This window comes from Miniopterus natalensis, chromosome 11 (assembly GCF_054644295.1).
Source record: "Miniopterus natalensis isolate mMinNat1 chromosome 11, mMinNat1.hap1, whole genome shotgun sequence".
Classification (NCBI taxonomy): Eukaryota; Metazoa; Chordata; class Mammalia; order Chiroptera; family Miniopteridae; genus Miniopterus; species Miniopterus natalensis.
Window position 1 is genome coordinate 69,436,112 of NC_142091.1, and position 23,954 is coordinate 69,460,065.

Below are 23,954 nucleotides of genomic sequence, written 5' to 3' on the forward strand. Positions count from 1 at the left end.
AAAGAAAGTTGTCTTCTCACTTCAGACCTCTTAGACAATAGCTGTTAACTTTTGTGTATTTGTAAGGAGTTGAGGCAACATCTGACCTAGCTGCCATCTTCATCCCAATGCAGAAGTTCATGTGAGTATAGTCAGCAAATAATTTGCAGAGTAGCAGATTTTGCATAGGTTGATGACCCTTGTCTTGGAGAATAATATGCTTATATGTATTTGGGAAGTGAGATCAAAATTTTCTTCCCTAGAGAAATCTGTTTCTCCGCCTTCTTATCTTCATAGTCAATTTTCTTTGAACAGGAGAAGTAACAAACTAGATCTGGTACAGTTCCCTTTTGAATACATTTGTTGGTTTGGTTTACCTACCTGTTGCTTTTCCTTTGCTTATTTGACCAAAAAACTCCTGGTTTCCCAAAGCCCTAATCATTGGGATTTAATAACTTTCAGGGACCACTTTATAGGTCACCATATCCATATTTCTGTCTTGCACATTGGGAGAGATGATCATTCCTGATAACTAACTGTATGTCTTTTTTCCCTTTCCGTATGTATGTTTAAGCAGTAAGGGTTATGAAAGCTTTTACTGAACTACTTGGCCTGGTCAACTTTGGTGGGCTTGAAGAAGAAGCACCAACTAGTGGTGTTCTGTGGTAACTGCATATGGGAAAGTAAAAGGATTTCTGATGACCAGAGTACTTGTGTCTTGAATCATCCATTCTCACTTTCCCTCTCTAGATTTCTGGTTTAGCTAGTCTGTCCCTCAGTGAAGGAGGTGAAGGAGTCTCTGTCTCCCTCTCTCTCTCTCGTTTGGAGTTTAGCCCTGGAACTTGACCTTGTTTACCCTCTGTTCTTCTCTTTAATTATACCTATCTAGTTGTCATCATGTTACTTAATATCATTCTTAGGAGGTGACCTCAATCATGAAACTTTCTTTTTTCCCCTTCCGTTTCCTTTTTCTTTGGTCAGGTAACTGTCATCTTGCATAGGAAATATTCTAGGCAATCATAGATTTCCCCCAAATTTTGAAGTTGCTTTAAAATAACTGCTTGATATGTGTTATGTCAGCATTTATAGACATTTTTAGTTGTCTTGAAAGTATCTTCTTATTCCAGTCCAGTCTTCTTTCCTAAATCTTTAGTTTCACATGCTACCTTGTGGGAAATATTTCTCTTTAAGGTTTTTCTAAAAACATTTCACTACTCACTTAATCTTATTCAAACCAGAAGTTAAAATGACTTGCTTGGATAAGTGTTGGGGGTAACACTTGGATCCAGAGGTTTTGGTTATTTCTCTTGTCAACCGGGCAAGAATTATCTAGGATCTTAAGTGCTAGACTTAGGACTTTTGGACTTCTTTTGGGATGGAATATTGAACCAATCTTTCAAAAAGTGGCACAGCACTTTGTTCCTTGGAGGAAAGTTAAACTAAGTCATTTTAAAAATAATCTTTTTGACCAATGTAAATAGGGATATACTCCAGTGTAGCAACTCAGGATTCCAAAGGGAGACAGTTATTTCTAGGTTCCGAATCTAGAATATAGGATTTAGGACTGTGCCATTCCATCTGTCCTTATATTTAAATCGGTGCTTTGTAAGAGCCTCTAATTCACATTTAATAATGACCCAGGCTGTCTGGTGAACAGTAAATTAGGCCCAAATAATGTATTTTATAACCAGTGCCCTTTCTGCAAGAGGAGTGTAGTAGTCAGAGGGTTGTCAGGGATAGGCAGTACAGTGGTTCCCAACAGCTGACTATCAGAGTAATTTTGAGGGCATTTTAAAACTATGAATTTACAGGCATTCTCTCCAGAAATTGAGGTATGAGGGATGGAGAGAGAGATTTGGGGAACTGTATTTTTTAAAAAAAAAGCTTTCCAGGTAAGTCTTATCATTCAGGTTTGAGGACCAGAAAACCTAAACATTTGATTTAAGCTACATAGCTATATGATTTCTCAGGTGTGTGGACACTTAATTGGCATGCAGAGTAGAGGAGAAGAGCTTGTGGTAGTGGACATGGTGAGCAGGTGCTAATTTCAAGTTTTCTGCCACGATATCCTGTATTGTTTTGGAATTACAGGAGCTACCACCTGATTTGGGGGTTATGCCAGCACTTAGCATAGTATGGAGGACTTGTCTGTTAGGGGGAAGGGAAACTTTTAGATACCGCCATTTCCCCTCTCCATTTTGAAATTGTGGAATAAATTCAGGAGAGGATGTTAACATTGAAACTCAACTGGACAATTTGTTTAAAACTCCACAGGAAGAGCCAGTGTTACTTCCTGTCTGTAAAGGAAGTTCTGGCTTCCTTTCCCTTCCTCCTTGGCTAACTCTGGTCAACTTAGAATGTGGGTGGGGAGGGGCTGACCAAGTTAATACTTTTAACTGGCCACCCATGCCTTGAGAAATCGGGTTACCATTAATGTTCAAGTGTGGAAACATAATGTTCCCTCCCTTTTTTCCTTACTTGAAACACCGAGAAGGGCTGTGTGGGCTCCTGTCTCATTGCCCTTATGTGGGAGCCCTGTACTAGGTTTGGCTGTTGCAGTCCAGGAAGCCTTCCAGTCTCCCAGATATTATTATTTTACATTCAACCTTGTACGGCCCCTGTATTTTCTGACATTTGAAAATATATCAAGGAATTGTTAAGAAAAAACTGAAATCCATTTGACACTGAGGGGTAGATCGTGGAAAAGAACATAATTAATTGGGCAGAGGGGAGTGGATGACAAAGGTTTCTTATTTTTAAATTGAGCCAAGAAAACATTCCTTCTAAGTGGGGCCAGTTGGCATTCTTCCTGCTATTTTAGTCCAGGCTTCTCCTTCCTACTGGCCCGTCAATTGTATTAAGTGTTTGATGTGAGTTTGAACTGTGGTCTCTGGAGTTGGGGGAAGGGAGAGGGGTGGAAACAGCTGGTGCCTTCATCAAGCTATCTCAATTACGCTTCTTTTCAGAGTGTGGCGGGTGGGGGATGGTGGGTAGTGGAGGGGTTTGATGTGTGTTAGCGGAGTTCCAGCATCTCTCACGTAGTGGGATTGGATTCTCAGGCACTTTTAATTCTATGCGGGATGCTGGCTAGTTGGAATGTAGCTAAATCTTTCCCAATCACATTCTTTTCTCTGCCTCCCCTCCCCCTAGCTGTTTCAGCTTTGGGCCTGATTTAGTGAGAAAAGGGTATGTGGAAAGTTAGCAAAGCAGATTCATGCTTTTCAAACCATTAAGTATTCAGCTTAAGTCTTTGGGCCCTTCCATTGACTTTCTTCTTACCCATTCATTATTCCTTTGGTGGATTTTCCAAATATGTCTGCAAACAGCTAGAGATACAATTAGAACCAGAACCTCTGGAGAAGTCATGCTGAATTGTAATTAGTTGGCTATATTGGTCTCCTTCCTCCCTCATACCCTGGGGTGACTATATTTCTGAGTCAGCACTCTGTTTCTGTCTCACCTCAATTTGAGGCAGAGAACCTGTCAAGCATCCTTTTGGAGCAGCAGCATTGATCTAGGTGTGTCCAGTTCTGTGTTTCTGGGGTGTGTCTTTTACATCTCTCTCTCTTTTTAAGTATCCCAGAAAGCTCCCCTGCTAGATTCTACTATTTTTGTTTGCTTTTATGTATTCACTTCCCACTGTAGTACTTAATTGACTGATTAATTTGGCCTGGGCTATGAATGAACATAGTGTTGCTAAATATTCTCTTTTCTATCTAGCCCTAGAATGGCTGACTATTGTGTATATTTCTGCCTAGTTAGATCCAGACGTGGACTAATTTCTTCTAAGTTATGCTGTTTTAGACTTAGCTCCTTTTGCATCATGTACTGTCTAAATCAGGGTTTAGCCCAGAGTACTTTTAATAGAGCCAAGAAGGGGAAGGAATCTAGGAAGAAGAAAGGGAGGAGAAAAGATGATAGTATATTACTAGTTAGTTGCCTGGAATATCCCTCTGTTTGGAGAATTCTGTGCTGAGCCTTGTGCTATGCAAAGGGAATTGAGCCCTTTGGGCAAATGGTGTTAGTTAGGATTTCAAGAATCTCTGGCTAACAGAGCTTGACTTCTGTCTGCATCTTTGCTTCTGGGGCTTAGGGCTAAGGTCCACCAGGCTTGTACAGGATAATGGAAAAATGTATCATTTATCCCATTCTTGGAAGCAGCTGAGGACCCTTACTAGGAAGGAAGGCTCTCTTTTCTGATGAGGTGCCAAATCTACAGCCCCTGACCCAAAGTGGGGGAGTGGTGAGCAAAAAAAGACGAGGTTGTTGACTTGACCTCTTTGTTGCCAGGGCTACTTTGCAATTCCTAGTGGTCCTTCTCTCATTCCCTAGGGGAGTGGGGAACTTTGCTCCTAGCACCTGCTGGTGCCTATATCCTGCCTCTTTGTAGGGTGGAGTTGGCTGCCTTTGTTTGTTCTCTGTGGAGCCTCTTAGGAATCAGCTTCATGCTTGTAGGGAAAAGTGTCTGAAAGACCTTGAAGACAGTGGAAATGGGTGATGGAGAAGGTGACAGAGGATGTGTCCTAAAGTAGTTCTCCAGCTGGGAATATTCCATTGATTGAATCCAGGTTGGAGATCAGATTGACATGATGAAGCTTTCTTTGGGATGTATTTCATGTAGCTGAGCTGAGTATAATAGCAGCAGTAGCTTTAAAATCCCCAGTGCAGTGCCTCCAAAGTGAAGAAACTTGCCAAGTAGGAATCTTAAAAATCCCCTTACCCCCTCCAAACCCTAGATCCACACACAATATCCTTCTGATGATTCTTAAAGGCCTGAGCTTTGTCCTATGCAGTGTTGGCTTGGGACAGGGAGGAGGGTTGTTTTCCCCGAACATGATAAGGAACTGAGCAGGGCAAAGTGGGAGCTCTGGCTGGTGATTGGTAGACAGGATGCCCTGGAATGCGGTTGGCCTGCAGCCCAGAATCCAGCACTTTGTATTTGTTTGTTTCTGGGAGACTGTGGTCTGGTGCTACTGTGACAGGAAGTGAGAAAGCTGGGAGTGGGGAAACGGAGAGGGGCGATGTCTTTGTGGTTCTCCTGTGAAATCTCTTTGTCCCTGGAGAGGAGCTCTGCTGCAGGACTCTACTGAGAAGAGAGCAGCCTTTGTGTGTCTAATGGATCTCAGAGCATCTTGCTACTCTAAGGGGTTAGGGAGTGTGAATTCTGACTGTGGCCTTTTGCATCTTAGCACTTGAGTTATATAAATGTCCTCCATCTCTTAGCATTGGGGATCTCACTGAGTTTTTTGTGTGTGCTACTATTATTTATAGATGTTTAGGATTTAATTAAGAAAGGAATTCTAGAGAGAGATGTTTATTTATATAACTTTTTAAACTGTACGTATTGCATATACTTTGTTGGGTCTGAAAGGTATTGCTGGGGCCCCACATTTTAGGTCTCATCCTTTCAATTGGCACCCTACTATATCCAGAGCTGGAGAAACCTACCCATTCTTTGATTTCAGTATTAAGAGGTACTGGCAAGTCTCTCTTGCACATAACTAGGGAATGGTTGGTAGTGTTCTGGGATTCCCCCTCCCCATCTAGACTGAAAGAACACCTGTAGTACTTCTGTTCCCCTCCTCCTTCCCTTTTCCCCTTGTTTTGTCTTTTCCCTGCCCTCTATTCCAGCTGTGACATGGGCATCTTTTCTCACTGTGGATTGGGTGACGGGAGTCCTTAAACTGCCAAGCTGGCTAGCCCCTGAGCACCTACGCACAAACCGGCCTTTGATTGCTGGGGAGGACAGCTGCCCTAGAGGCAGATTGCTAACATACCGCTAGAACAATCCCTCCCCTCTGTTCTGATGCTGGCTAGCACAGTCTTCCCTGCTTCTAGTTCCTTCTGTTTTCCACCCCAACTCTGATCTCTGCATTTGGTTTAGTGAGATGTCACATTAAATATGAGAGAGGGATATTTGTGATTAGATTTTCTTTCTTGAGGTGGGGGTGATTAGAGAGTATGGCATATAGCCAGATTTCTAGAACAGGCCTTCCAGTGGAAAGTTAAACGACTTTGTACAAATTTTGTATTTGTACATAGTAGTATTACTTTTGTCCCTTATACCATCCCTCCTGAGTTCTTGTTCCTTATAAAATGGGAAATCTGAGGTAGATTGCAAGTTATTCTTCCCCAGAACTGAGAATGGTCTTGCTCTTTAAAGTGAAGATAAGACCAAACGTCTAGCCGCCTCCACCACCTCCTCTCTCACCTCCCTCTCCTCCTCTCCCAACTCTATTGGAGTTAAAATGACTTTTAACCACAAGAAGCATAGAAAGTTCATACTGTTTTCACTTTGTCCAGAAGGAACATGGACTTGGAATAGAACAGATGTTTTTTCAGCACTTACTGGTATATGGACTTGGGCAGGATACTGAATGCTTCTGATACATAGATTAAAAAGGGACGAATTAAAAAAAAAAAAAAAAAAGCCCTGGCTGGGTGACTCAGTTGGAGCATTGTCCTATACACCAAAAGGTTGTGGTTTTGATTCCTGGTCAGGGCACATACCTAGGTTGTGGGTTCGATCCCTGATTTGGGCATGTACAGGAGGTGACCAATTGATGTTTCTCACATCGATGTTCCCTCCCAAAAATAAATAAATAAATAAAAAAGGGGCCAATATTACCTCAGAAGTTGTTGAGAATATTATGTTTGATAACTTATAGGGAGAGATTAATAATTAACATCTCACAACTTTTCTTCCCCTGTAAGGTCAGATTGTTTTTTTTTTTAGATAGGGAGAAACATTTTCTTCAGCTCTGTCCTATAGATGAAATAGAACCTTCACACTTCCTCTGATTTCCTTATAGACTCACACCTTTCTCTTTGTTGCTTGTCTCAGAAGGGACTGTATTCTAAACCTGATGGAAGGGGTGTCTTGTTGCTCTTTTCAAGGGGCTTTGAGGAACAGGTTTGTGTAAATATGATTCATTTACATACTTCCAACTTTTCTAAGTGATCTTCAAGTGATGGCCAAAGAGATGGTGGAAATGCCGTAGATAGAAAGTAAGGGGGGTGGTTGGTGAGAAGCTGCCTCTTTAAAAAAGGAATGTGAGCTCAGTTGGGTGATTTCTAGTAAACCCTAAGGTTAAGTTTTTTTTCCATGAAAAATATTTTTCTCCCCTAGGGTAGGGAAGGGTATAAGGTGTCCTAGTTAGTTTTTGGATTTCTCTTTTATGACACAAGAGTTAAATAAATACCTTTCCATTTTGATTAGGTTTTGTCACTGCCCATTGTGTACCTGACCTCCCTCTCTTTTTCTCCTTCTAATAGGAAGGAGAAAGGCAATTGGCCTCTCCGCTTCCTCCAGTCTGACACCTCCCTCCGTTTTTGCCCCTCCCTCTTATCTTTGTTTTCTTATCGGCCTCTCCCTAAAGCTCTGCTTTCTCCTTATAAGGCTAAGTGAGGCGCCTTTGGCAGGGTTGCTACAGGGATCCAGGTAAGTAACTTAGTGTGTCTCAGACTCTCAGGATTGAGAGGAAATTTTGTGTAATCTGTTTCAGTGGAGGGCCTTGGAGAGGCACGTGGGTAATGGGGGAAGAAGAGGAGGAGGCCTGGCCTGAGAGATCAGAAGGACTTGTTAGACCAGTCTTGTGTGTGTGTCATACATACTCTAGAGAGAAGCAGGTTTTGTTTCTTTCCATACCCTTTCAGTCCTGGGCCCCCTCACCAGGTGAGAGCCACACCCTTCCTTTGCTTCAAAGCCAGTCCAGCATTTAGCCATTTTAGTATGATATGGTTTGGGGGGTTTCCCAGAATACTTGGGAGGGGAAAAGAGAGCAAGAAGAATGTTCCATCTGGTTTCTGAATTTAGGGTTAAGATGGTGGAGGTGATTTTTTTTTTTTTTTTTGGTAAGTCATAGTAAAACTTTAAATCCTGACAGGTAACTTTGGGCCAGCTCAACCTCCTTGTAGCAAGGAATATTTTAAAAACTTTTATGTATTTATTTTCCTTCTTTTCTTTGAAACACCAATCAGAATGTGTCACTCATTGCCAGACTTCCTTAAGTCATCAGAGAGATTCATGGTGGACACAGTGAGATCTTGGTAAAAGTGAAACTCTTTCAGTCAACCTTTTGGGTGCTCTTAAGGAGAGAAGGAGGGACTAGCATAAAAATTCACAGGGAAGTACAGACATTGCTAACACCTAAACAAGGCCATTTCCAAAATATCAGTTTAGTAACTCTGAGAAGTGCTCAGTTGAAAAGAGATTGTGAAGTGAGCAGAGTTCTCTTTAGTTTTAATGCAAATCATTCCAGGTTTTTAGAGTTAGTGCAGGAGTAAGACTTCCCAGCCAAGGAAGAAATACTAGAATTGCCTGACCAAGCTTCTTATGGTAGAACATCCGGTGGGAGCTGTGGTTACTTAGGTTTTGGACTGAGGTTCAAGCACTCCTTGTGATAAGCTATGGAAAAGCTATTGACAAAATATATTCTTTTATTTTAAAAGTAAAATGGCATTTTTTTCCTGCATGATTGAACGAGAATAATTGCTTCAAATTTTGGGGCAAATGCCAGTTAAGGCAAATGAATACCTTTCAGGTATCTAGAAGACCTACCTTTCTTGGCTCGAATGTTATGTAATACAGTACTGTAGTATTAGAGGTGCTATATTTTATTGGTCAGTATTCTTCAGTAGGAGGGGGCTCAGTGTGCTTTTAAAAAAGCCATTGCCCAGCCGGGCATGGCTCAGTGGTTGAGCATTGACCTAGGATCCAGGAGACCAGGGTTCAATTCCTGGTCAGGGCACATGCCTGAGTTGAGGGCTTGATCCCCAGTCGGGGGCATGCAGGAGGCAAGCCGATCAATGACTCTTATCGTTGATGTTTCTATCTCTCTCTCCCTCTCCCTTCCTCTCTCCGAAATCAATAAAAATATATTTTTAAAAAGCCATTTAAAATCCCTAGGATGACGTGGAAGGGAGTTTTGCTTATCATTGCTTTTACAGGGAGAGCATAACTTTGTGACATTGGTTTTGATTTCATAATGAATAAATAGGAAGAAAGGAGGAAAGCTGACTTTGGGGCTGGCAACAGAAGATAAATTTTTTTCCCTAAGAAACCCAAAGACTATTTCGTGAAGTTTAGAATTTTCAGGATAAATAATTTTTTCTCTTTCCTCAGGGGCTTGCCTGCCTAATTCTCGCCATGTCTTTGGATATACTTACCTGAATTACCTGCAGGTACAGAGAAGTTCAGAGTCACCCAGCCTAAAGTTTTGCATATTTTAGCCCATTTAAGCTAAACTCTGAAAAGTAATAGAAATTGAAGCTTACAGGGGTTATAACTTCTCTATGTTCACACAGCTAGTTTTTGGCAGAGTCAGGACTTGAACCCAGGTCTTTTGACCCCTAGTCCAGAGTTTGATTTTGTTTTCCCCTTTGAGAGTGTAAAGAATTTTGTAGTCTACAGGACAACTGTAGATGGGAGAGGGGAGCATGTGGAGATAAGTTGGTTTAATCAAAAGCCCTACAACACCACCAAAACTCTAGTCCCTTGTGTTGCTATTTCTACTATTATTTGTTGTATTAGTAACAATATTACTAGCTTTCTGTGTGTCAAGACAGTTTTCTTAGTACTTTATGTGGATTGTCTCTTTTAATCCTCACAACCACCCAGTGTGTTTTATTTCTTCCACTTTACAAAAAAGAAACTGAAGTTTAGAGAGATTGTGGTACTTTGCCCAAAGTCATATAACTAAGAAACAATGAAGCCGGGATTTGAACCCAGTCAGTTTGATTCCAAAGTCTATATTTTTAATTGCTTAGAATCATAATTCCAAATAACATTTCTACCACCAGTTTACAGTAGAACAAACCGTTCCAGGGACCGTGCTACTGGCAAGTGATTTTTTTTGTCCTGCTACCTGGCTGGCATTGTCCAACTGTTTGGTCCTTCTGGGTACTTGATTCAACTTAACTAGTTTTGGTTTGGAATTCTTACAGAAAAGACTGATTTTTTACCATTGTCATTGCTTGAATGCTGGAGCCTTGCTATAGACTCATAGAACCTATGACTTGTTAAGAGTAAAACCAGTTATTCTCAGAAAATCTAGTATTAGGGGAGTAGCAAGGTTCACTGTATGTGCCCTACACCACTCCTTCACTTTGGTCTTTTTTTTTTTTTTTTTAGTGAGAGCAAGTGTAATCCATTTGAAAATATTAAGTGGTAAACCTGAATAGGTGTTGTGTTGGCCTGTACTCATAAGATCTTCTTGACTCTAACTACCAAAGTCAGTTAATGGTTTGCTTGCAGGTTCTGGTCTATAGAGCATATATGTGCGTGTGTGTGTGTGTGTGTGTGTGTGTGTAAAATTATGTATATGGCATGGAGAAGGATCTTTCCTTAAGTCTCAGGTTATGATGCAGTATACTTACAGCTTGCTTGATTCCTTCATTCTCTTCCCCCAAGTATACTTCCTTTTCCCTCCCATTTATTTTCGTCCGCCCCACATATCTTTTATGTAGACATGTGGATGACCCTTTACCTTGGAGATAAATGGAAATCTTTTCTTTTCCCCCTTTCCTGTGATGTTGGGGGAAAGTACTCTCAAGGGTTGTAGGGGAGAGGGGCTGGATCATCCATCTTATACTGGACTTGTATTTTTTGGACTTGACAGCATGCAGTAGAAAGAGAACACAGACTATGGAATGGCTTAGATCTGGGATTAAATTCCAAATTTGCTATTTCCTGAGACCTTGGGTAATTTTTTCACCTAGAACCTGTTTCCTCATTTGCAGTAAAACTTCCTTAGGGTTGTTGTAAGGATTGCCAGGATAATACACATTCAGTAATTGTTAGTTCTTTACACCTTAACTTTCTCCTAGGTAATAAACTGCAAATAAGGATTCAAGAACTTATAGTAGAAGTGTAACGTGATGATGACTGCCAGGCACTAGAGAAGCACCTGTGACCCAGAAACACTGGTCTAGGTGGACCTCCTAGTAAATAGAGTTGGAGTAGGGAAACCAGCTCATCCACTCCTTAGAACTCAGTTATGCTCTTGATTTAGTTAATTTCATCTACTAGTTCACAAAATAGTTTTGGACTGAGGCATTACCATTAAATAATGTAATTGAAAGATAGAAACTAGCTCTTGAAACAACTTAATACCTCGTGTTTGTATAACATACATTATCTCACCTGATCCTTACAGCAACTCTTGAGTTAGATTGGGCTGGTGGTATTGGCTTCTTACAGATGAGAACATGGCAGTGACTTACTGCCATTGTTGGCTAGTGGCAGAGCCAGGTCTGGGACCAGACTTCTGAATTCCTATACAGCCTCTGCTTCTACCCTCTTTCAGGCAGAAAATTTCCCCATGCTTTTAGGTCTAGGAATCTGATCTCTCTACTTAACTGTGCTGTCTTCTTCTCTAAATTAGAGCCAAATGGTCAGCTTTTAAAGCCACGAAGATAGGAAAAGATATTGTTTCCTGACCGGAGCCCTGAGTAGTGTCCCTACTATTCTATCTAACTCCCTTTATTGAATTACAGTCATGAGGGCAAAAAGTGGCCATTTATGGCAGGGTGACAGATAATTTTTCTGTGCAGCGGGGATTGTTGTCACTGTATGCCCCATAGTAGTGGTAGTTTGAGCTTTTATTAGCAAAGAAAATTATAGGGCGGAGGCTGCCAGAGTGGTAACTGCAGTTCAGGCCCTGTTGAAACCCAGAACTGGAAGAATCTCTCCTAAACTCTTGGTGTGGAAGGTTCATAGGTCATTGTAATAGCAGATATGACAAGTGCTTAAAATGAAGAAATGGAGATGAGATGGGGGCAACATTTTTTAAAAGTAAGAGTACTTATTAAAGACATTTGAATATCCTGTTGGAATGTAGGGTGGGAATATGAGAAAGTAACAGTGGCCTTTGGACTGAAAGGTAGAATAGGATTTGATAAGTGATTGTGGGAGCCCAGAGCTGAAGATGGGAGGAATTTAGAAAAGGTCTACCACATTCTTGGATTTAGGGGCTGGATCCACTGGAAGGAGTCTAGTGATGGAAAATTATTTAGGGAGTTTATTGGGCACCCTTTATCAGTTACTCTGGGTGTTCTTGCTTGCTAAATGCTCCATATACAGGCATACCTCGTTTTATTGCACTTCACAGATGTGTTTTTCACAAATTGAAGGCAAGACCCTCAACCAGCAAAAGATTACAACTCACTTTATTGCAGTGATCTGGAACTGAACTGCAGTATCTTCGAGGTATGACTGTAGTCTGAGGCAAAGAGGCCCAAGTGTACTTGGTGGAGCTCTGTGGAGCGTGGGAAAGGGAACTGAAGCAAAACCTAGGCTAGTCTCCACATGTCTTCCCCACTACACTATTGCATTGGTTTCTCAATATCTTTGTGGGCATGCTGGGACTGGGCTTTGAGGTTTCTGCCTTTGGAGTGGGAAGGAGGGGGAAGGGCAGTCCAACATTTTTTTTTCTTCTTCTTTCCAATTTGGTTGCTGGGAACAGGGGGAAGTGGATTTTTATTCATATTATAACCTGCTCCTGGCTCTGTGTATAAGAACAAGTAGAGGAACCTCTGATATGACAGAATCCAGGTTTTAATGAAAGCTATATCCAAGGTCCAGGTATCTGAAAACAGAGCAAAGTCCAAAGGGCATTTGTCACATTAAGCAGTTCCAAGTCATATTTTCAGTATGACTTCCATTCCCAGATTGTCTTTCTCCCAGTAGCTGCCCTTGCTCTTCTTATTTTTTAATGTATTGGGTGTATTTATTTTTTCTCTCATTTCCATTTTTCCTCCAAATATTTCTGCAGCTCTCTCCTTCCTGCTTCCTCCTTGCTGTGGTGGCTGGGATGCTTCTTCCATGATTTTTCGAATCTAGACTGGGCTGGTTCTCTGTGTTAAAACAATCAAATTACGACCTTCTCTTAACAGGTGTGTATGGAAATTTGTTTATTAATAACAACAAAATTTAAGTGTCTTTTTTTTTGAAGGGTGCTGAGGGTGGGGAGTAGAGGAGAGGGTTTATTCTAAAACCTGCCTTTCAACATGGTGTATTTTGGACTGTCCATAAAAGTCTGCCATAGCCAGCAAGCAAGAGAGAAACCCCATTAAGTACAATAGTATGACTACAGTGCCCCTCCATTTACTAGCCAGCTTGCAGTTTATGTGATGTGGTATGAGGAACTCTTCATGTCTATTTATCATTTATTGTATAAGTAGTACATATAAACCTTGTAGATATTTTTATATTACCCTGAGTTAGAATAAGTAAAGAGGTAAAAATATAGTCTGTTTAGAGCGCCTGTAGGATAACACTGGTGTAGGAAGTTCTAGGCATTGATTGTCTGCAGATTACAATATGAGTTACTCTGAGGGACAGTTTCCTAGTTTGAGTTTGTTTTTGTTTTTTTCTACACAAAGAGCTGAAGGACACTGAAAATTGTTCCTTTTTACACAGAGTTTTTTTGTGTGGTTTTCTTGCTTTCTTGTCTCTGTTAGCCAAAGCACACATTTTGCCCCCAATACTGTAGTATAGTTTTGAAAAGTAGAAAGGCCTCCCTCATAAATGTATTAAACATGAGGACCTTAATTTTATTTCCTGCCTTTGTTGATGGGAAGTTTTTTTTTACTACATCTACTTCTTATTGGTATTTTAATTAGCATATTCATTTTGCCACCAGTGCAGCAGTTTCAGTGTTCAGATTTGGGAGAGATTTTAAGTAAGATCTGTAACTGCCCCTTTATCTCTAGAAATGGCTTGCCCCCCTGCAGGATAGTGGGTGCTTGTTTGTACAACTTTCATCAAGTTGATGCCAGCAAAATTTTCCAGGGAAAAAGAATATAATTTTAATTTCATGTAATGACTACAGCCCTTAGCCACATTCTGCCTTTCCTACCAACAATGTAGAGGCTTGGATCTAGTTGTACCTTTCCTTTCAGTAGGTATTTCTGGAGGGGTGTTAAAGAGGGTAATGGGCAAAGGATTCTGCTTGAGCAGACACACTGGTGATGGGCTCTCAGGCTTGGTGGTGGCTTGCTTTCTGCACTGCAGTAAAACCACAAGGGGGCATCTTTGGCTCTGGGATGAATAATCTGTCTTCTCTGACCTGTGACCTTTTCTCTCCTCTCTCTTACCTTCTCCCGGTAGTGTGAAGTGAGGGGGGGCCTTCTCCCTCCTTCCTCCTCCCTCTGTGATCCACCTTACTTTTTACCCTGCCCTGCGGCGGCTCTGCCCCTTACCTTCATGGACGACTCAGAGGTGGAGTCGACCGCCAGCATCTTGGCCTCTGTGAAGGAACAAGAGGCCCAGTTTGAGAAGCTGACCCGGGCGCTGGAGGAGGAACGGCGCCACGTCTCGGCGCAACTGGAACGCGTCCGGGTCTCACCACAAGATGCCAACCCACTCATGGCCAACGGCACCCTCACGCGCCGGCATCAGGTAACCCCTCTTTCCATCAGACCTGCAGGTAGGACTTTGGCATGGTCATAGAGAGGCTATGATTCTTCTTCGGAAACTACTTTCCTCATGGTGATAGACTGTCCCAAGCCCATGCTCTATGATGAACCTTTACAAGGGTAATAAATACTGATTAAGGGATAGGGAATGTTGCCGCTGTGGTGAGTTGGGTGGATTTATCTCTAGAAGCATCTACATGACTTCCTGTTTTTCTGGAGTGGGGTTTCTGGGTTGGTATGCAATTCTAGTAATGGTAGTTCACATAGTTTGGAGCTATATTCAAGTTACCTCTGTTTTCTCTGATCCCCCTCCCCACCTTGGTACTAGACATTCAGGAAAGTAAATGTCTTCTTGTGGTTGGGGAAGTTGGGCATCTGTACTCTCAACTCCAGTTTAGTCTCCTTCAAGAAACAGTCTGTACTCAGGAGGTGTGGCAGTGTCCATAAATTGTATATTCCTGTTCCATATTGTTCTTGTGTGTTCTTTTTGTTGGCTGTGCAAATCATGTCTTGGAGGAAGGGGTCATTGTTAATTCTGTTGGTTAGAGTTGGAGAGGGAGCATCGTGCTGCTGTTTAACCCAAATAACCACAGGAGCCAGTGGTCTCTGGGTTGGCTGACTCTGTGATGTGACTTGGGTGAGTTGGTGTTAGAAATAAGAAGTATCTTGTGTTTCCTCTGGTTTCTCTAGTCTGACTTTGCTATGATGTAATCTGTCTGAGGTTTTTTGTGTGTGTGTGTGTGTGTGTGTGTGTGTGTGTGTGTGTGTGTGTAATCTCCCTCTAGGCATCGCCTGATAGACTGCATCTTAAGAGATCTCTGGTGGGAACTAAGAACAGTGCTCATGTTTTTTACTGATTGCTTAATTATTTTTTAGAGAAGGTCCCTCATGCTGAAGAACCTGTTGAGTGAGAGGGCAGAATTCTAATTGGGGGATGATCTGGAATTTGGAGGTAGTGTTTTTGCAACGTTCCTAGGATTTTTATAGAACCAGAGTAAAGGATTAGGGATGAGAGGTATATATTGAAAGGGGAGAGAGCAGAATTGCTCAGGCTTGGAGGTGGTGGGGAATTCCAGGATTTATAAGTATATGGTTCCCCCTGTCTCTCGCTTTTATTTTTAACTTCTGTTCGCAATGAAACCACACCCTTCCTTCTTCCTGAAAATAATGTTTAACTTCCTCTCCCTGTAGCATTACACTCTCTGTGTAATGGGAGTAGGGTGGGGGAGGAGTCTCCCAAGGTGGCTGGATCTCACTGTATTCTATTGGAAGAGGAGCAGTCATATGTATTGTTATGTAGTATAAAGTCAGTAGTTTATTTCCTGCTCTTTAAGACAGAATTAAAGGTTACATTCTTTATTTTGTTCTGTGGCTTTAATGATTGATGATGAAGGTGTTGAGATATCTGTTTGCTTGAGGGGAGTTGGGGGTACTTGTTTTCTTCCTACGTGGAAAGGGAGACTCAAAACTCTTGCTCCTTGCTTTAAAAAGCTGCCTGGTATGGGAGTTTCCAGTGGTGGTAGAGCATGAAGATGTGTGGAGCAATAAAGAAGCCTTTTGGAAACTCCCCCACCTAGCCTTTCCAACTTTCCTTATATTCTTTTGGATTTCCAAAAAGATTGTGTGCTGGGGAACTTATCGGAGCCTGTGCTGTTTACTCAGTGTGCCAGGCACTGTTCAAGGCACAAGGGGATACACTATTGAACAAAACTGCCCCCCCACCCCAAAACACATCTGCTGTCATGGAGCTTGCATTCTTATGTTCCAGAGACCCCATCTGCCCAAGTTTCAGGTCCAGTTCCAATTTTGAGAAAGTGCTAAGATTAAGGAGTGATGTGGTTCTTCTATGAGTACTGACAGAAGGACTCCAGGCCACAAATATCTTCTTGAAAGCCCTTTTCCTGTTTGGAAAAAAAGATCATTTATGTTTGATAGAGCAAAGGAAGGCCGCAAAATGAATTGTCTTCTTGTGGGCTATGTTTCAGAACGGCCGGTTTGTGGGCGATGCTGACCTTGAGCGACAGAAATTTTCAGATCTGAAACTCAACGGACCCCAGGTAATTCTTTGGCCTCAAGGTCTGGGTTGCATCATGCATATCTTCATACTTCCCCAGCCTATAAGAGCATATGGGTGTCTTATAAAGTGCCTCGCACATTGTAAGCACCCATTAATTAGTTTCTTCTATTTAGGAAAATAAAAGAGTGGAGCTTTAAAGAATATATGTAGTTTTTATTTTGGAATGGATGTTAATGACCATTGATCCAGTATTTGATCTCTCAATTACTGTGTTCCCTTTCCAGAATGGGTGTGTGTCTACTTTGTAGAAAATCCTACCTAAGCTCTGGCTGGTCTTGATCCTTAGGCAGTACCTGAAGGGTAACACAGAGCTAGCCAGAAGATGGCTCGTATTGAGATTTCCTGGTTCATCTTAAAAGTTCTTTTTTGGGTGAATTTTTCTGAAGGACCATTCAGAAGTAGATGTAGCGGCACTTAACACAGTTCATATTCACTTAAATGGCCAGAAATGGGAAGTTAAATCTGCTGTCTCTGTCATTTGGTTGTTGATATGGCTGTAGTTAACTCAGTTCATATTTGTTAGAACTGGGAAATTATATCTCCTGCTTTTCTGTACAAGTTCAAAAGATGAGGACAGCCACCCCTCTAAAATCCTAGGGCTTTTAGAAGACGCATGAGGAGGTACTGTCTTTAGGGAGACAGTGCTTCTCATTGGGATGGATTGTTACTATATATGGCTTGATAGTAACTCTTTTCCATATAGGATCACAGTCACCTTCTCTATAGCACCATCCCCAGGATGCAGGAGCCAGGGCAGATTGTGGAGACGTACACGGAGGAAGACCCTGAGGGAGCCATGTCTGTTGTCTCTGTGGAGACCTCAGATGATGGAACCACTCGCCGCACAGAGACCACAGTAAGCTAAGATTTGTATAAGGGTCAGAGATGATGGAGGAGGTCTTCCTATAGTTTCTATTAGGGGAGGGGTTGAACACTTAAGGTGGATGAAGGGCCACTGATCTGTAGTGAAATCATCTTAGAGTGGTCTAGAATTTAAGCTTATATTCTATACTTCATTAATTTTTTTCTTTTAAATCTTTACCTTGAGGACATTTTCATTGATTTTTTTTTTTTTTTTAGAGGGGATTGGGGGCAGGAGGGCGGGTAGATGAAGAGGGGGGGGCTGGGAGAGAAAGAAACATAGATGGTGTGTCCTGACTGGGAATTGAACCTGTGACCTCTTGGTGTATGGGACGGCGCTCTTATCAACTGAGCTACACTGTTCAGGGCTTCATTAATTTTCCTTTTCTCTTTCCTTACTGAAGGTCAAAAAAGTAGTGAAGACTGTGACAACACGGACAGTACAGCCAGTCCCTATGGGACCAGATGGGCTGCCTGTGGATGCCTCATCTGTTTCTAACAACTATATCCAGACTCTGGGTCGTGACTTCCGTAAGAATGGCAATGGGGGACCTGGTCCCTACGTGGGGCAAGCAGGCACTGCTACCCTTCCCAGGAACTTCCACTACCCTCCTGATGGATATAGCCGCCACTATGAAGATGGTTATCCAAGTAGCAGTGACAACTATGGCAGTCTATCCCGGGTGACTCGCATTGAGGAACGGTATAGGCCCAGCATGGAAGGTTACCGGGCACCTAGTAGACAGGATGTCTATGGGCCCCAGCCCCAGGTTCGGGTAGGTGGGAGCAGCGTGGATTTGCATCGCTTTCATCCAGAGCCTTATGGTCTAGAGGATGACCAGCGTAGCATGGGCTACGATGACCTGGATTACGGCATGATGTCCGATTATGGCACAGCCCGTCGGACTGGGACACCCTCTGACCCTCGCCGACGCCTCAGGTAGGCAAGAAAAAGGGAAGGGAAAGGGTCTTTCCAAGATATTGAAAAGGTATAGCTCCTCCCTTTCCTTCTAAGTGCTTTTTGGGATTAAAGATACTTAGGGCCTCCTCTCCTTTGGTTTTTTGTGTGGAAGTCCACCCTCTTCTTCCCTTTTCTGATATTACTAATTATTGACTTGCTTTTTTGTCTAATTTTTTAATTGTAAAAGTCATATATTTTAATGATAGAAAATGACTTGTGATGGTTATTGGTCTTTGTCCTAAACAGTGGCTTTTGCCTCTTGCCAAAGTTTCTGTTATTTCTGCCTAACATTTGACCCCCTTTGATGATAGGGAGCACCACAAAGGAGCCTGGTGCTCCTTTGGAATATTCGTTTCTGTGAATTTCTTCAGCTTTTGGTTTTATATTAACAGAGTTAAGGATTTTAGGCTTTCAGGGTCAGAATAGACAGATACAAGAACCCTCCCTGTCTTGGTTTTAATCTCAAGTTAAAAACATATCTTGATCTTGCAAAAGCCCTGACACTTTGCACTTAGGTTCTTATAGTTGCTTATAAAGTGAAGCCAGGGGTGGCATCTGTAGAGGGTGGTACATTATTGACAGGAAGTAGCTGTCTCTTCTGACTTTCCTACTCATCCTTGGGGATTCTTTGGTGATCTAAAAAGGAAGTGATTGGTGTTTGGACTGGCTGGTAGATGGTTTGCCTTGAGTGAATGAATGAGAATGGGGGTTGACAGACCTTTTCTGTAAAGAACTATTTTAGTCTTTGCAGGTCATATATAATTTTTGTTGTGTATTGTTATTGTAGTGGTGTTCTTTTTAAAAATATAAAAACTGTTTGTAGTTCTGGGACTGTAGGAAAACAGGTTTGGCCAATGGACCACCAGCCCTGCCTTTTTAAAAAAAATTGATTTCAGAGAGAGGAAGGGAGAGAGAGAGAAACATCAGTGATGAGAGAGAATCATCAATCGACTGTCTCCTGCATGCTCCCCTACTGGGGATCGATCCCGCAACCCAGGCATGTGCCCTGACCTGGAATCGAACCGTGACCTCCAGGTTCATGGGTTGGCGCTCAACCACTGAGGCACACCATCAGGGCCCTGCTTTAGAATAAATCAGAGACAGTGTTTTCTAGTTAAAGAGAATAGAAGTAAGGGAGAAGATTTATGGATATCTTGATGGTAAGTATAGCCTAGCAGCTTTTGCTGAATTTCTGTATGAGGTCATGACCTTCTAAAAAATGCCTTGGTGCTCCCTTTCCTCATTAGGTAGCTTTGGTTAACAGTGAACTGGGTTGGGCCCAGGGGTATAGGCCCCATTATCTAAGCCTGAGTCACTTGCCTTTCAGGTAACTTGGACATCTAATCCAACTCCCATGTGACTCACCTTTTATTCTTGGGTGTGGGGGTTGGGTGGGGGTTGGGGTGGGGCAGCAGACCTCAGCTGGTACAACTCAACTTGGAGCAATGGTCAATAACAGCTATCACCTAAGGAGTCTGCCCAGGGTGTTGGCTCCTGCTTACTGACTAGTCTGCCTTTTCTGACTTCCTCATTAGTAGAGTGATTGGGCCTAGGTGGGTGTGGGTGGCCAGGTCATTCTCTGCTGTCCCTTGCTGTGGCAGTTGACATAGAGAAGGTTTTTTGGCCTGGTTCTTGGGTTTGTTCCAGGGTAGCACTGGACTTGGAAACCTGCTTGACCAGAAAGAACATTTGCAGCTTCCTGTTCCGGTCCTAGGAGGGTAATTCAAGGTCAAACAAAAACAGTAAGGCATAATGATTAGTGGAAAAAGCAATGAACCAGAAGATTGTAGTTCTAGTTGTGCCTTTGCCGCAGGCTCTGTAGCCTTGAGCAAGTAATTTAATCTTCCTGGGCACAGCCTTGTTATTGGTAAAACAAAGGAAAGAATGTCATGATCCATCAGTTGTAAAGAAGGACCTAAATCTCGAGTGACCCAAATCTTAGTTATTGTAATTGCTTATATTAAAATAATAATAAAAGTTAAACATGCTCAGTCCAAAATGAGAAGAACCCAGAAAAGCACACCATCCCCTAATAAAGAACTACTGCTCACACTTTGATGCATTTTCCCTTTGAGTTCTTTTTCTGTGTATGTAAATGGACCTGATTGTATTTTCCCCTACTAAAATAAAACCTTACTAACGTACTATTTAGTAGCCTACTTTTAAAATTTAGCTATATAACCTGTTCATTTTATTTCAGTGATTTTAAAAACCAGTGATTTTTGCTAAATGCTTTGTTCATCTAAATCACTGTTGAGTGGTTGATGTTGACAGCTGTGAGGCAGGCCCTCTGCTTAGGCTAACCTTGAGGGTTTGGTGACAGTGGGAGTGGTTTTGTGGAACAAACAACGGTTTTATTTGGAGAGCTCCACACAAAAGATTCTCCTCTCTCCTGTGGGAGTCACAGAGTGAGATGAGCTCACAGTTAATGGGGTCTGTTCTTTCCTGGTGGTTATGAATAAATGATAGTGTGACAGACTCACCCTCTAGTGGTTGTTGGTAGTACTGAACTAGGAATAATCATCTCTTTACCTTCAATTGCTTTGTCTGTGTTCCTTTTCTTAGTGACTGGCTGGGTATCTAAAACGTGACAGTGATGAGTAGTCTCTATTTTGACAGAATTGGAGGTATTGTCTTTAGAATTTGGAGGCTGGAAGTCATATCTCCAACACATTTGTTGAATAGCAGAGATGACCTTGGGATGGACTGTGAAAATTAATGTTCAAACTTATACCTCATTAGTACTATAGCTAGGTGCTCATGACATAGGAAGCCCTGTACTGTTTTTCTCTATCACCTACCTCCTTTTTTATAATTTCCAAAAGAGGGTAGGGAGAGGCTTAAATATGAAGTGTGTTTAAGGGTCTTATCCCACCAGCTGTTTCCTGTGTGTAAATACCTCATTTCCTGTTTAGCTACGGCTTATAAGAACTGTTCTCATTGTTTGCTGACCTCTCTGTGGTGTTGAGTCAGTTGCTTTGGTGAACTCTGCTGTCTGAAGGTTCATTTCAATCTCTATCCAGAGAAGTTAATAGCTGTCAGGTATCATTAACTGCTAAGCAGGATTTGGTTCTTTTTTATTGCAATTAACATCTCTGAATGCTTGTTACTCTTCTCCAAGCTAGTAAACTTCACAGGAAAAATGATAGTTTTAATCTAGTTGGAGATGGCTTTAAAATTGTTACTTTATCTTATTAAGAAAAATTGATCAGTATATTATTTATGCAAAGCAGAGATCTAGGATCTAGTGTACTGGACCTGGGATAACTCCTATGGTGAGGATGAGGGGATAATGGGAACTGTCCAAGAAACCAGCTTGATAGATTCCTTTTCCCTCTTGGTTCTTCCAACACTGCAGGAGCTATGAAGACATGATTGGTGAGGAGGTACCATCAGACCAGTACTATTGGGCTCCTTTGGCCCAGCATGAACGGGGAAGTTTAGCAAGCTTGGATAGCCTCCGCAAGGGAGGGCCCCCACCCCCCAATTGGAGACAGCCAGAGCTGCCGGAGGTGATAGCTATGCTAGGATTCCGCTTGGATGCCGTCAAGTCCAATGCCGCTGCATACCTGCAACATTTGTGCTATCGCAATGACAAGGTGAAGACTGACGTCCGGAAGCTTAAGGGCATCCCAGTACTGGTGGGATTGTTAGACCACCCCAAAAAGGAAGTGCACCTTGGAGCCTGTGGGGCTCTCAAGAATATCTCTTTTGGTCGGGACCAGGATAACAAGATTGCCATAAAAAACTGTGATGGTGTTCCTGCCCTCGTGCGATTGCTCCGAAAGGCTCGTGATGTGGACCTCACTGAAGTCATTACTGGTAAGCTGTGAGCCTAAGGGAAACTGCTAAAGTGTTAGGGTCACTGTTACTTCAGAGATGTTGAGAGCTAGAGGGATTTCTAGTCCTTTTACTTTTGATTAAAGTTGTGAACTGGTGGCCATAGGGTCAAATTCATCTCACAGGTTTGTTTGAGTCATGCAGGGTTTTCAAATTTTAAAGAATTTGTTGCTAATGTTTAAAATTCAGAAGATTTCACTTAAGATTCCCAGATTCTTGGCTTCTATTAAAAATGTGCAAGAACTGGTATCATTGGATCTGTTTTGCTACTTGACAGTAGTTGGTCTTGAACTGATTGAGGCATGTGCTCTCCAGTTTGCAGTAATTCCCAGCACATTCTGTTGTTCTGACCAACTACTGCCATAAGTTGTCACACAAATATTGAAGCTGAGTGTCATTACTATTTGTCCATGTTCTTACAATTTCTTTTTAAATATCTGCTTTTCCTGACTCACCTGCCGCCATGTGTAGACATTTGAGCTTGTGGTCCTTTCTTTAGAAGAGTGGTTTTTCAGATTATGGGTTGTAATTTGTTAGTGTGTATTGAACATAATTTTGTGGATCACAATCAGCATTCCAAGAGAAAGGAAGGAAGGAAAGAAGAAAAGAAATTGTAGTAATGATTGATTTTCAGTTGGGGGAAATCTTGCATTCTAGAAGATATTTGTAATGTCTGAAGACATTTTTGGCTGTCATAACTGGTGGTGGGATGGAGGTGGGAAGAGCTAATGAGTAATGGCTATAGATACTGCTAAATATTTAACAAGGGACAGGACAGCTCCCCAGAACAAAGAATTATCTGGTCCCCAAATTCAATGGTACAGCGGTTGAGAAACTCTGGAGTTGATAGCTCAGAGAGCATTGCTTATAACACATATTGTTTTTAAAAACTGTTTCATGATATGTGTGTTTGTATTGAGCCATAATGTAAAATATATTTCTTACTGTGGATCACAAACAAAAGCCTGAATATCATTCATTACAAGGTATTTAGTCATTGGGGAAGACTGAGAAATGATGGAATAGGGGATTCTCCTTGGCATTCTTCACACATGTTTTGGGTGCTGAAGAGCTGTCTGACGAGTTGTCTCTGCCAGGAACCCTATGGAATCTTTCATCCCATGACTCAATCAAGATGGAGATTGTGGATCATGCTCTGCATGCCTTGACAGATGAAGTGATCATTCCGCATTCTGGCTGGGAGCGGGAACCTAACGAAGATTGTAAGCCACGCCATATTGAGTGGGAGTCTGTGCTCACCAACACAGCTGGCTGCCTTAGGTAACACAGGGCTTTGAGAGTATGAAGACTGAATTTTTGAAGACTAATTTAAATTTCTTTAAAAAGAAAGTTTAAATTCTTTAGCCTGTCATTCATTCTCCATTCTATCTATATTGCAGGCTTTGACTCCAACCTTTCTACCGTTGTCACTTCCTTGTGTACCACATATGCCCATGATGTTGGTTTACTTGCTGTTCCATACATATCTTCCTCGCTTCTGTGTCTCTTTGACTTTGTTCATTTAATTTGGTAAACATCTGTTCAGTACCTGCCACATGTAAGGCACTTGTCTAGTCCTGGGTTTGTGTCCCTGCTCTCAATATCTCTATTTCAGGTCAGGCTGTGATCAACACAACGAAAAGAATATGAAGTCCTAGAAGGGTGGGGGTGGGGTGAGGAAGATCTGTTTTTTTCCTGTCTGTAATGCCCTTCTCTCCTTATTTATCTTTCGAGGCTAAACTCAACCTTTATTTCTTGAAGGTTTTCCCGATTTCTTCTTACATCCTGTAATTGGTACAATACGTTCTTTCTCTCTTT

At 42.0% G+C, this 23,954-nt stretch overlaps 1 protein-coding gene across 5 annotated transcripts in view; it reads left to right on the forward strand.

Moving 5' to 3' along the window:
• CTNND1 (catenin delta 1) overlaps positions 1 to 23,954 on the forward strand; it is a 43,709-nt gene that overhangs the window by 6,901 nt on the left and 12,854 nt on the right. For 4 of the 5 annotated variants that reach the window (XM_016200516.2, XM_016200517.2, XM_016200514.2 and 1 more), the window contains exons 2-8: positions 12,753 to 12,873; positions 14,090 to 14,380; positions 16,383 to 16,454; positions 17,178 to 17,330; positions 17,740 to 18,275; positions 21,655 to 22,118; positions 23,234 to 23,417. In XM_016200516.2, coding sequence (XP_016056002.2) covers positions 14,186 to 14,380; positions 16,383 to 16,454; positions 17,178 to 17,330; positions 17,740 to 18,275; positions 21,655 to 22,118; positions 23,234 to 23,417 — 1,604 coding nt within the window. In that variant the 5' untranslated portion in view covers positions 12,753 to 12,873; positions 14,090 to 14,185. The remainder of the gene's footprint in view (positions 1 to 12,752; positions 12,874 to 14,089; positions 14,381 to 16,382; positions 16,455 to 17,177; positions 17,331 to 17,739; positions 18,276 to 21,654; positions 22,119 to 23,233; positions 23,418 to 23,954) is intronic. The other variant, XM_016200520.2, reaches the window with a different exon arrangement.